This window comes from Bombina bombina, unplaced genomic scaffold (assembly GCF_027579735.1).
Source record: "Bombina bombina isolate aBomBom1 unplaced genomic scaffold, aBomBom1.pri scaffold_1325, whole genome shotgun sequence".
Classification (NCBI taxonomy): Eukaryota; Metazoa; Chordata; class Amphibia; order Anura; family Bombinatoridae; genus Bombina; species Bombina bombina.
This window is the reverse complement of record NW_026510725.1, coordinates 1-14,128: the sequence shown is the minus strand read 5'-3', so window position 1 is coordinate 14,128 and position 14,128 is coordinate 1. Positions and strand designations below refer to the sequence as shown.

Genomic DNA, 14,128 nt, shown 5'->3' with positions numbered 1-14,128 from the left:
ACACACTCTTTCACTCTCACACACACTCTTTCACTCTCACACACACTCTTTCACTCTCACACACACTCTTTCACTCTCACACACACTCTTTCACTCTCACACACACTCTTTCACTCTCACACACACTCTTTCACTCTACTACACACACACACTCTTTCACTCTACTACACACACACACTCTTTCACTCTACTACACACTCTTTCACTTACACACTCTTTCACTCACACACTCTTTCACTCTACTACACACTCTTTCTTTCACTCACTCACACACACACTCATACTCTCACACACACACACACACACTTTCACTCTCTCACACACACACACGCTTTCACTCTCCTACACACTCTTTCACTCTCATACACATTATTTCACTCTCATATACACTCACTCTCATACACACTCTCTTTCACTCTACTACACTCTTTCACTCTCATACACACTCTTTCACTCACACATACACACTTTCACTCTCTCTCACAGTCACACTCTTTCACTCTCTCTCACACTCTTTCACTCTCTCTCACACGCACACTCTTTCACTCTCTTACACACTTTCACTCTCATACACACTCTTTCTCTCACACTCACACTCTTTCTCTCACACTCACACTCTTTCACTCTCCTGCACACTCTTTCACTCTCCTGCACACTCTTTCACTCTCCTGCACACTCTTTCACTCTCCTGCACACTCTCTCACTCTCATACACACTCTTTCACTCACACACACAGACTTTCACTCTCTGTCTCACACACAGACTTTCACTCTCATACACACTCTCTCTCTCTCTCACACACACTCTTTCACTCTCCTACACACTCTCACTCTCAAACACACACTCTTTCACTCACACACACTTTCTCTCTCACTCACACTCGTTCACTCTCATACACACTCTCTTTCACTCACACATACACTCTTTCACTCACACATACTCTCTCTCACACACTTTCACTCTCTCTCACACACACACTCTTTCAGTCTCCTACACACTCTTTCACTCTCCTACACACTCTTTCACTCTCCTACACACTCTTTCACTCTGATACACACTCTCACTCACACATACACACTTTCACTCTCTCTCACACACACACACTCTCTTTAACTTTCCTACACACTCTTTCACTCTCTTTCACACACACACACTCTTTCACTCTCATACACACTTTCTTTCACTCACACACTTTCACTCACTCATTCACACACACTCTTTTTCACTCTTCTATACACTTTTTCACTCTCATACACCCTCTCTTTCACTCTCATACACTCTCTCTTTCACTCACACACACACTCTTTTACTCTCACACACATTCCTACACACTCTCTTTCACTCACACACACACTCTTTTACTCTCACACACATTCCTACACACTCTCTTTCACTCACACATACACTCTTTCACTCACACATACTCTCACTCACACACACTTTCACTCTCTCTCACACACACACTCTTTCACTCTCATACACACTCTTTCACTCTCACACGCACGTTTTCACTCTTACACTCTTTCACACTCTCTATTGCACTCACACACAAACAGACTTTCACTCTCTGTCTCACACACACTCTTTCACACTATTTCACTCACACACACACACAGACTTTCACTGTCACACACACACACAGACTTTCACTGTCATACACACACACTCTCACACTATTTCACTCACACACACACACAGACTTTCACTGTCATACACACACACTCTTTCACTCTGTCTCTCACACACACACACTCTCACTCTGTCACACAAACACACTCTTTCACTCTCCTACACACTCTTTCACTCACACACACACACACACGCTCTTTCACTCTCCTACACACTCTCTTTCACTTACACATACACACTTTAACTCTCTCACACTCACTCACTCTCATACACACTCTCACTCACATACACACACTTTCACTCTCTCTCTCACACACACACACAATCTTTCACTCTACTACACACTCTCTCATACACACTCTCTTTTACTCTCTCACACACACAGGCACTTTTTCTCTCTCTCACACACATGCACTTTTTCTCTCTCACACACACACACTCTTTCACTCTCATACACACTCTTTCACTCTCATACACATTATTTCACTCTCATATACAATCTCACTCTCATACACACTCTTGCGCTCACACAAACACTTTCTCTCTCTCACACACACACTTTCTCTCACACACACATTCTTTCACTGACACTTTCACTCTCTCTCACACACACTCTTGAAAGTTTCATTTTGACCTCTGTATCCATTTAAAGGGACAGTGAAGTCAAAATTAAAGTTTTATGATTCAGATAGAGCATGCAATTTTGAACAACTTTGCTTGCACGTGTCTTTAGTACTCTATGGCAGCAGTGTTTTGCAAAACACTGCTGCCATAGAGTACTGCAGACACGTGCACACTCCTGAGCTCTTATGAGCCTACCTAGCTTTAATCTTCAATAAAAGATAACCAAGAGTACAAAGCTAATTTGATAACAGAAGCAAATTGGAAAGTTGTTGCTCTATCCTAATCACAAAAGTTTAGTTTTGATTTTACTGTCCCTTTAAGGTAAAATATTTATTAGTGGGTAAAAATAAACACCACATGGACACAATTCACTGCAGAACAAATAGAAATGAGTTTGTTTTATTCTATAATAAAGTTATTTACGGCTTTGCAATATTTCGGCTTCAAATAAATACATTTCTACTGTGATATAGTAGCTTTTGTTCACAAAGTGGATCTGTTCACTTTCTGCCACTAGAGGGAAATGCAGTGAAAGGAACTGCAAATAATTAAATTACTGTTACCTGAGCTACATTGTTGTATTTTGCATGTTCTGTAAGGAAAAAAATGGGGACCAAAAATGCTTACTGGCTTAAAGGGACAGTCAACTAAAAAAATGTTATTGTTTAAAAAGATAGATAATCCCTATATTACCCATTCCCCAGTTTTGCACAGAAAACACAGTTATATTAATATAATTTTTACCTCTGTGATTACCTTGTATCTAAGCATCTTCTGACAGCCCCCTGATCACATGACTTTATCTATTATCTATTGATTTGCATTTTAGCTGTGTTGTGCAGAACCCGCGGGCGTGAGCACAATGTTATCTAAATGGCCCACATGAAATAACAGTCTCCTGTTGTGAAAAGCAAATAAAAAAGCACGTGATAAGTGGCTGTCTACAGTGGCTTAGAAACAGGCAGAAATTTAGAGGTTTAATGTTATAAAGTATATTAATATAACAATGTTGGTTGTGCAAAGCTGGGGAATGGGTAGTAAAGGCGTTATCTATCTTTTTACACAATAACAATTTTAGTGTTGATTGTCCCTTTAAGACTCTAATAATGGATTTTAATTTGTTTTTTCAGTTTTAACAAATGACAGGTGATGTATAAGGGTCAGCAAGGCCCGCAAACCCCTGCTCTGAATCTGAAAAAGATAAAGTATGCGGCACGCATGAAATAGCTATCCAACAAAATGAGAACAGATTTGATGAGCCATCAGATTTTGTGTATTGCTATGATCATAGCAAAACAGGGTTCCTGGAAAACGCTGGTTGTTCTATAATGAAGCTGACTAGTTACTTCTTAGACGCGAACACATTAAAAACCTTGATAAAGACAATTTGTGCACTTTAAAGCAAGTAGTATTCAGAATTCCTTGCACCATATAAACAAGAGGGTCTGTGTTATGTTCCATAGCCTGCAGACTGTTTGTATTAATCTGTTCTTCTTTCTCTTTGTTCCAGGTTAATTAGAGCAAGTCAGACATATTTCTTTCCTATCCACCTGACAGATCAACTTCTTCCGAGTGCTGTGTTTTATGCCACTGTGGGCCCTATTGTTATCTTTGTGGCCATGCACAAGCTTATCATAAAACCGTACCTCAGGGCTCAAAAAGAGAAGTGAGTCTGAAAAAAGCTTCAAATAATTAAATAAGACACTTCTTGTATATGCATGAAAGATAACAGTTATGCAAAAGGATAATAAGCTAGGAGTTTAAATAATGATGTTGTGTTTATTGAGAAGGACATAAGATACCAATTACTTTATTTAAAAGGGCATCAAAGGGACATGAAACCTACATTTCTCCAACATAGGTGTGTCCGGTCCACGGCGTCATCCTTACTTGTGGGATATTCTCTTCCCCAACAGGAAATGGCAAAGAGCCCAGCAAAGCTGGGTATTTTGATATAATAATATCGGCAGGCACTGTTTTAGACACCTTATTCTTTAGGGGCTTTCCCAAAGCATAGGCAGAGCCTCATTTTCGCGCCGGTGTTGCGCACTTGTTTTTGAGAGGCATGGCATGCAGTCGCATGTGAGAGGAGCTCTGATACTTAGAAAAGACTTTCTGAAGGCGTCATTTGGTATCGTATTCCCCTTGGGGCTTGGTTGGGTCTCAGCAAAGCAGATACCAGGGACTGTAAAGGGGTTAAAGTTCAAAACGGCTCCGGTTCCGTTATTTTAAGGGTTAAAGCTTCCAAATTTGGTGTGCAATACTTTTAAGGCTTTAAGACACTGTGGTGAAAATTTGGTGAATTTTGAACAATTCCTTCATGTTTTTTCGCATTTGCAGTAAAAAAGTGTGTTCAGTTTAAAATTTAAAGTGACAGTAACGGTTTTATTTTAAAACGTTTTTTGTACTTTGTTATCAAGTTTATGCCTGTTTAACATGTCTGAACTACCAGATAGACTGTGTTCTGAATGTGGGGAAGCCAGAATTCCTATTCATTTAAATAAATGTGATTTATGTGACAATGACAATGATGCCCAAGATGATTCCTCAAGGGAGGGGAGTAAGCATGGTACTGCATCATTCCCTCCTTCGTCTACACGAGTCTTGCCCACTCAGGAGGCCCCTAGTACATCTAGCGCGCCAATACTCCTTACTATGCAACAATTAACGGCTGTAATGGATAATTCTGTCAAAAACATTTTAGCCAAAATGAACACTTATCAGCGTAAGCGCGACTGCTCTGTTTTAGATACTGAAGAGCATGACGACGCTGATATTAATATTTCTGAAGGGCCTCTAACTCAGTCTGATGGGGCCAGGGAGGTTTTGTCTGAGGGAGAAATTACTGATTCAGGGAACATTTCTCAACAAGCTGAACCTGATGTGATTGCATTTAAATTTAAGTTGGAACATCTCCGCATTCTGCTTAAGGAGGTATTATCCACTCTGGATGATTGTGACAAGTTGGTCATCCCAGAGAAACTATGTAAAATGGACAAGTTCCTAGAGGTGCCGGGGCTCCCAGAAGCTTTTCCTATACCCAAGCGGGTGGCGGACATTGTTAATAAAGAATGGGAAAGGCCCGGTATTCCTTTCGTCCCTCCCCCCATATTTAAAAAATTGTTTCCTATGGTCGACCCCAGAAAGGACTTATGGCAGACAGTCCCCAAGGTCGAGGGAGCGGTTTCCACTTTAAACAAACGCACCACTATACCCATAGAGGATAGTTGTGCTTTCAAAGATCCTATGGATAAAAAATTAGAAGGTTTGCTTAAAAAGATGTTTGTTCAGCAGGGTTACCTTCTACAACCAATTTCATGCATTGTCCCTGTCGCTACAGCCGCATGTTTCTGGTTCGATGAGCTGATAAAGGCGGTCGACAGTGATTCTCCTCCTTATGAGGAGATTATGGACAGAATCAATGCTCTCAAATTGGCTAATTCTTTCACCCTAGACGCCACTTTGCAATTGGCTAGGTTAGCGGCTAAGAATTCTGGGTTTGCTATTGTGGCGCGCAGAGCGCTTTGGTTGAAATCTTGGTCGGCTGATGCGTCTTCCAAGAACAAGCTACTTAACATTCCTTTCAAGGGGAAAACGCTGTTTGGCCCTGACTTGAAAGAGATTATCTCGGATATCACTGGGGGTAAGGGCCACGCCCTTCCTCAGGATCGGCCTTTCAAGGCAAAAAATAAACCTAATTTTCGTCCCTTTCGTAGAAACGGACCAGCCCAAGGTGCTACGTCCTCTAAGCAAGAGGGTAATACTTCTCAAGCCAAGCCAGCTTGGAGACCAATGCAAGGCTGGAACAAGGGAAAGCAGGCCAAGAAACCTGCCACTGCTACCAAGACAGCATGAAATGTTGGCCCCCGATCCGGGACCGGATCTGGTGGGGGGCAGACTCTCTCTCTTCGCTCAGGCTTGGGCAAGAGATGTTCTGGATCCTTGGGCGCTAGAAATAGTCTCCCAAGGTTATCTTCTGGAATTCAAGGGACTTCCCCCAAGGGGGAGGTTCCACAGGTCTCAGTTGTCTTCAGACCACAAAAAAAGACAGGCATTCTTACATTGTGTAGAAGACCTGTTAAAAATGGGAGTGATTCATCCCGTTCCATTAAGAGAACAAGGGATGGGGTTCTACTCCAATCTGTTTATAGTTCCCAAAAAAGAGGGAACGTTCAGACCAATCTTAGATCTCAAGATCTTAAACAAGTTTCTCAAGGTTCCATCGTTCAAGATGGAAACCATTCGAACTATTCTTCCTTCCATCCAGGAAGGTCAATTCATGACCACGGTGGATTTAAAGGATGCGTATCTACATATTCCTATCCACAAGGAACATCATCGGTTCCTGAGGTTCGCATTCCTGGACAAACATTACCAGTTCGTGGCGCTTCCTTTCGGATTAGCCACTGCTCCAAGGATTTTCACAAAGGTACTAGGGTCCCTTCTAGCTGTGCTAAGACCAAGGGGCATTGCTGTAGTACCTTACTTGGACGACATTCTGATTCAAGCGTCGTCCCTTCCTCAAGCAAAGGCTCACACGGACATTGTCCTGGCCTTTCTCAGATCTCACGGATGGAAAGTGAACGTGGAAAAGAGTTCTCTATCTCCGTCAACAAGGGTTCCCTTCTTGGGAACAATAATAGACTCCTTAGAAATGAGGATTTTTCTGACAGAGGCCAGAAAAACAAAACTTCTAGACTCTTGTCGGATACTTCATTCCGTTCCTCTTCCTTCCATAGCTCAGTGCATGGAAGTGATCGGGTTGATGGTAGCGGCAATGGACATAGTTCCTTTTGCACGCATTCATCTAAGACCATTACAACTGTGCATGCTCAGTCAGTGGAATGGGGACTATACAGACTTGTCTCCGAAGATACAAGTAAATCAGAAGACCAGAGACTCACTCCATTGGTGGCTGTCCCTGGACAACCTGTCACGAGGGATGACATTCCGCAGACCAGAGTGGGTCATTGTCACGACCGACGCCAGTCTGATGGGCTGGGGCGCGGTCTGGGGATCCCTGAAAGCTCAGGGTCTTTGGTCTCGGGAAGAATCTCTTCTACCGATAAATATTCTGGAACTGAGAGCGATATTCAATGCTCTCAAGGCTTGGCCTCAGCTAGCGAGGGCCAAGTTCATACGGTTTCAATCAGACAACATGACAACTGTTGCGTACATCAACCATCAGGGGGGAACAAGGAGTTCCCTGGCGATGGAAGAAGTGACCAAAATCATTCTATGGGCGGAGTCTCACTCCTGCCACCTGTCTGCTATCCACATCCCAGGAGTGGAAAATTGGGAAGCGGATTTTCTGAGTCGTCAGACATTGCATCCGGGGGAGTGGGAACTCCATCCGGAAATCTTTGCCCAAGTCACTCAGCTGTGGGGCATTCCAGACATGGATCTGATGGCCTCTCGTCAGAACTTCAAAGTTCCTTGCTACGGGTCCAGATCCAGGGATCCCAAGGCGGCTCTAGTGGATGCACTAGTAGCACCTTGGACCTTCAAACTAGCTTATGTGTTCCCGCCGTTTCCTCTCATCCCCAGGCTGGTAGCCAGGATCAATCAGGAGAGGGCGTCGGTGATCTTGATAGCTCCTGCGTGGCCACGCAGGACTTGGTATGCAGATCTGGTGAATATGTCATCGGCTCCTCCTTGGAAGCTACCTTTGAGACGAGACCTTCTTGTTCAGGGTCCGTTCGAACATCCGAATCTGGTTTCACTCCAGCTGACTGCTTGGAGATTGAACGCTTGATCTTATCGAAGCGAGGGTTCTCAGATTCTGTTATCGATACTCTTGTTCAGGCCAGAAAGCCTGTAACTAGAAAGATTTACCACAAAATTTGGAAAAAATATATCTGTTGGTGTGAATCTAAAGGATTCCCTTGGGACAAGGTTAAGATTCCTAGGATTCTATCCTTCCTTCAAGAAGGATTGGAAAAAGGATTATCTGCAAGTTCCCTGAAGGGACAGATTTCTGCCTTGTCTGTGTTACTTCACAAAAAGCTGGCCGCTGTGCCAGATGTTCAAGCCTTTGTTCAGGCTCTGGTTAGAATTAAGCCTGTTTACAAACCTTTGACTCCTCCTTGGAGTCTCAATTTAGTTCTTTCAGTTCTTCAGGGGGTTCCGTTTGAACCCTTGCATTCCGTTGATATTAAGTTATTATCTTGGAAAGTTTTGTTTTTAGTTGCAATTTCTTCTGCTAGAAGAGTTTCAGAATTATCTGCTCTGCAGTGTTCTCCTCCTTATCTGGTGTTCCATGCAGATAAGGTGGTTTTACGTACTAAACCTGGTTTTCTTCCAAAAGTTGTTTCTAACAAAAACATTAACCAGGAGATTATCGTACCTTCTCTATGTCCGAAACCAGTTTCAAAGAAGGAACGTTTGTTGCACAATTTGGATGTTGTTCGCGCTCTAAAATTCTATTTAGATGCTACAAAGGATTTTAGACAAACATCTTCCTTGTTTGTTGTTTATTCCGGTAAAAGGAGAGGTCAAAAAGCAACTTCTACCTCTCTCTCTTTTTGGATTAAAAGCATCATCAGATTGGTTACGAGACTGCCGGACGGCAGCCTCCCGAAAGAATCACAGCTCATTCCACTAGGGCTGTGGCTTCCACATGGGCCTTCAAGAACGAGGCTTCTGTTGATCAGATATGTAGGGCAGCGACTTGGTCTTCACTGCACACTTTTACCAAATTTTACAAGTTTGATACTTTTGCTTCTTCTGAGGCTATTTTTGGGAGAAAGGTTTTGCAAGCCGTGGTGCCTTCCATTTAGGTGACCTGATTTGCTCCCTCCCTTCATCCGTGTCCTAAAGCTTTGGTATTGGTTCCCACAAGTAAGGATGACGCCGTGGACCGGACACACCTATGTTGGAGAAAACAGAATTTATGTTTACCTGATAAATTACTTTCTCCAACGGTGTGTCCGGTCCACGGCCCGCCCTGGTTTTTTTAATCAGGTCTGATAATTTATTTTCTTTAACTACAGTCACCACGGTACCATATGGTTTCTCCTATGCAAATATTCCTCCTTAACGTCGGTCGAATGACTGGGGTAGGCGGAGCCTAGGAGGGATCATGTGACCAGCTTTGCTGGGCTCTTTGCCATTTCCTGTTGGGGAAGAGAATATCCCACAAGTAAGGATGACGCCGTGGACCGGACACACCGTTGGAGAAAGTAATTTATCAGGTAAACATAAATTCTGTTTTTTTCTTTCATGATTCAGATAGAGCATTACTTTTTAACCAACTTTCCAATTTACTTCTTTTAGCTAGTTTGCTTCGTTCTCTTGGTGTCCTTTGATAAAAAAAAGTATACCTAGGTAGGTTTATGAACTGGGAGCTAGCTGCGGATTGGTGGCCTCTTGTGATTGGCTTACCTATGTTTTCAGCTAATTCCCAGTACTGCATTGCTGCTCCTCCAAGAAAGAATACCAAGAGAATGAAGCAAAGTTAATATTAGAAATAAACTGGAAAGTTGTTAAAAAAATGTATGTTCTATCGGAATCGTGAAAGAAAAAATTTGGGTTTCATGTCCCTTTAGACACCTTTCGGTATTGTGTAAACAAAAATGCTTGTCCTATTTTCATTAGGAGATCAAAAAGCAAATTGAAGTAACCTAGGCACGGGGGTCAAGTCCTACAAAAAAAGTGTGGGAACTCACCAAGACCCCCCTCACAATTAATATTGTTATTATATGTATTTCTTCTATAAGGTACGACAAGTCCACGGATTCATCCTTTACTTGTGGGATATTATCCTCCTGCTAACAGGAAGTGGCAAAGAGCACCACAACAGAGCGGTCTATATAGCTCCTCCCTTAGCTCCACCCCCCAGTCATTCTCTTTGCCTACTCTAAGTACTAGGAAGGGTTAAGTGAAAGAGGTGATAAAATGTTAGTTTTCATTTTCTTCAAGCAAGAGTTTTTTTTATTTTAAATGGTACCGGTGTGTACTATTTACTCTCAGGCAGCAGATGGATGAAGATTTCTGCCTGGAGGATGATTATATTAGCATTTGTCACTAAGATCCAGTGCTGTTCCCACAGGGGCTGAGGGGTACAAGAAACTTCAGTGTGAGGAACGTTTTCATGCTATATAGCAGTGAGGTATGTTCAGTCATTTTTTCTGGAGAGACTGTGTATTTCAGAAAGGCTGACAGTATCCCCATGAGGGTAAGGGTAATCAGTAATCCTAAGAGCTACAGAAGGGCATTACTAAGCTTGCATAAGGGGCTAATTACAAAAATGGTTGACACTGAGTTTTGAATTTTTGTAGGCAAACGTTTTATGAACTGGGAGTGCTGTTAACGTTTTGTGGGCAATAACGTTTTTTGGGCAACTTTGAGGGTACACTTGGCTTATTTTTTGGTCTCAGAACCCACATGGCTAGTTTAAAACCGCTCTGGTGCAGTTCTTTGAGGCTGTAGAGACATCGAGTGAGATGGGCGGGGCCTATTTTCGCGCCTCAGATGTGCAGTTGTTTTCACTCAGCAAGCAGCAAGCTCCAACTCCTGAGGGCCCTTGTGGATGTTTTGGGCCAAATCAAAGCTTTAACTCCATATTTACTATCCTTGAGGGCAGGTAGGCGCCACAGCAGGGCTGTGGCAAGGTGCTGGGGGTGTTTTTTTCCGGATTTAGGCCTAATTTCAATCCGGTTTGCACATTAAGGGGTTAAATGTTAATTTTCCTTGTGGGGCAAACTTAACTACATATATTGAGTCTGCTTGCAAAAATTTGGTGCATTTTAAAGCAGTTTTGCAGAACGTGTATGCTTTTTTTCTCTTAAAGGCGCAGTACCGTTTTTTAAGATTGTTCTTTTTTTCACTAAATAAAGTGTTTTCATGCTTTGTAGTCATTACTAGCCTGTTCAACATGTCTGACATTGAAGAAAGTCATTGTTCAATATGTTTAGAAGCCATTGTGGAACCCCCACTTAGAATGTGTCCCTCATGCACTGAAAGGTCAATAAATTGCAAAGAACATATTTTAGCTACTAAAAGTATGTCGCAGGATGATTCTCAGTCAGAAGGGAATCAGGTTATGCCATCTAATTCTCCCCAGGAGTCACAACCATTAACGCCTGCACAAGCGACGCCAATTACTTCTAGTGCGTCTAATTCTTTCACCCTGCAAGATATGGCCGTAGTTATGAATACTACCCACAGAGGTTTTATCTAAGCTACCTGGGTTGCAGGGGAAGTGCAGTAGGTCTGGTGTGAGAACAAATGCTGAGCCCTCTGACGCTTTATTAGCCATATCTGATGTACCCTCACAATGTTCTGAGTTGGGGGTGAGGGATTTGCTGTCTGAGGGAGAGATTTCTGATTCAGGAAAGATGTTCACTCAGACAGACTCAGATATGACGGCTAATAAATTTAAACTAGAACACATCCGCTTATTGCTCAGGGAGGTTTTAGCGACTCTGGATGATTGTGACCCTATTGTAGTTCCAGAGAAATTGTGTAACATGGACAGATTTCTAGAGGTTCCTGCCTACACTGATGTTTTTCCGGTCCCTAAGAGGATTTCGGACATTGTTACTAAGGAGTGGGATAGACCAGGTATTCCGTTCGCTCCCCCTCCTACTTTTAAGAAAATGTTTCCCATATCAGACACCATGCGGAAATCGTGGCAGACGGTCCCTAAGGTGGAGGGAGCTATTTCTACCCTGGCTAAGCGTACAACTATACTATGAGGACAGTTGTGCTTTCAAAGATCCTATGGATAAAAAATTAGAGGGTCTCCTAAAGAAAATATTTGTTCATCAGGGTTTTCTTCTCCAACCTATAGTGTGCATTGTTCCTGTAACTACTGCAGCTGCTTTTTGGTTTGAGGCTCTGGAGGAGGCTCTTCAGGTTGAGACCCCATTAGATGATATTCTGGATAGAATTAGGGCTCTCAAGCTAGCTAATTCTTTCATTACAGATGCCGCTTTTCAACTGGCTAAATTAGCGGCAAAGAATTCAGGTTTTGCCATTTTAGCGCATAGAGCATTATGGCTTAAGTCCTGGTCTGCTGATGTGTCATCAAAATCTAAGCTTTTAGCCATCCCTTTCAAGGGTAAGACCCTATTCGGGCCTGAACTGAAAGAAATCATTTCAGACGTCACTGAAGGGAAAGGCCATGCCTTTCCTTAGGATAAGACAGGACCAAACAAAATAATTTTCGTTCCTTTCGAAACTTCAAAGGGGGTCCCTCTACCTCTTCCCCTGCTGCAAAGCAAGAGGGGAATTTTGCTCAAATCCAAGTCAGTCTGGAGACCTAACCAGACTTGGAACAAGGGTAAACAGGCCAAGAAGCCCGCTGCTGCCACCAAGACAGCATGAAGGGGTAGCCCCCGATCCGGGACCGGATCTAGTAGGGGGCAGACTTTCTCTCTTTGCTCAGGCTTGGGCAAGAGACGTTCAGGACTCCTGGGCTTTAGAAATCGTAACCCAGGGGTATCTTCTAGATTTCAAAGATTCTCCTCCAAGGGGGAGATTCCATCTTTCTCAATTGTCTGTAAACCAGACAAAAATAGAGGCGTTCTTGCGCTGTGTAGAAGACCTATATACCATGGGAGTGATCTGCCCAGTTCCGAAAACAGAACAGGGGCAGGGGTTCTACTCCAATCTGTTTGTGGTTCCCAAAAAAGAGGGAACCTTCAGACCAATTTTATATCTCAAGATCCTAAACAATTTCCTCAGAGTCCCATCCTTCAAGATGGAGACCATTCGGACTATTTTACCAATGATCCAGGAGGGTCAATATATGACCACCATGGACTTAAAGGATGCGTATCTACACATCCCTATCCACAAAGATCATCACCAGTTCCTCAGGTTCGCCTTTCTGGACAAGCATTACCAGTTTGTGGCTCTTCCCTTCGGGTTGGCCACAGCTCCCAGAATTTTCACAAAGGTACTAGGGTCCCTTCTGGCGGTTCTAAGGCCGCGGGGCATAGCTATGGCGCCTTATCTGGATGATATCTTAATTCAGGCGTCGACTTACCAATTAGCCAAGTCTCACACGGACATCGTGTTGGCTTTTCTAAGATCTCATGGGTGGAAGGTGAACGTAAAAAAGAGTTCACTTACCCCTCTCACAAGAGTTCCTTTCCTGGGAACTCTGATAGATTCGGTGGACATGAAAATTTTTCTGACGGAGGTCAGGAAATCAAAGATTTTAACCATCTTCCAAGCTCTTCATTCGCTTCATATATTTTCCAAATTTTCCAAATTTGATACTTTTGGTTCTTTGGAGGCTATTTTTGGGAGAAAAGTTCTTCAAGCAGTGGTGCCTTCTGTTTAACCATCTGTCTTGTCCCTCCCGTTCATCCGTGTCCTGTAGCTTTGGTATTGTATCCCACAAGTAAAGGATGAATCCGTGGACTCGTCGTACCTTATAGAAGAAAAGTAAATTTATGCTTACCTGATAAATTAATTTATTCTATGGTACGACGAGTCCACGGCCCGCCCTGTCATTTTAAGACAAATTATATTTTTTTATTTTAAACTTCAGTCACCTCTGCACCTTCTAGTTTCTCCTTTTTCTTCCTGTACCTTCGGTCGAATGACTGGGGGGTGGAGCTAAGGGAGGAGCTATATAGACCACTCTGTTGTGGTGCTCTTTGCCACTTCCTGTTAGCAGGAGGATAATATCCCACAAGTAAAGGATGAATCCGTGGACTCGTCATACCATAGAAAAATTTACTTTTATATACAGTGTATATATATATATATATATATATATATATATATATGTGTGTGTGTGTGTGTGTGTGTATGTATATGTATACACATGCTGTATTTACTTGTATATAATCTATACACTTTGGTTAATAAAAGCAAATTAATTCCAATGAAATATTGAATAGTTGCCTTTGGGTCTGAG

The 14,128-nt window shown here is 42.7% G+C and overlaps 1 protein-coding gene across 1 annotated transcript in view; it reads left to right on the top strand.

Moving 5' to 3' along the window:
* LOC128643347 (dnaJ homolog subfamily C member 11-like) overlaps positions 1 to 3,919 on the top strand; it is a gene marked incomplete at its 3' end in the record, with an annotated part of 52,877 nt that extends 48,958 nt beyond the window's left edge. The window contains exon 5 of the mRNA XM_053696277.1: positions 3,764 to 3,919. Within this exon, the coding sequence (XP_053552252.1) occupies positions 3,764 to 3,919 (156 nt within the window). The remainder of the gene's footprint in view (positions 1 to 3,763) is intronic.
* Positions 3,920 to 14,128: the final 10,209 nt, after the last annotated feature.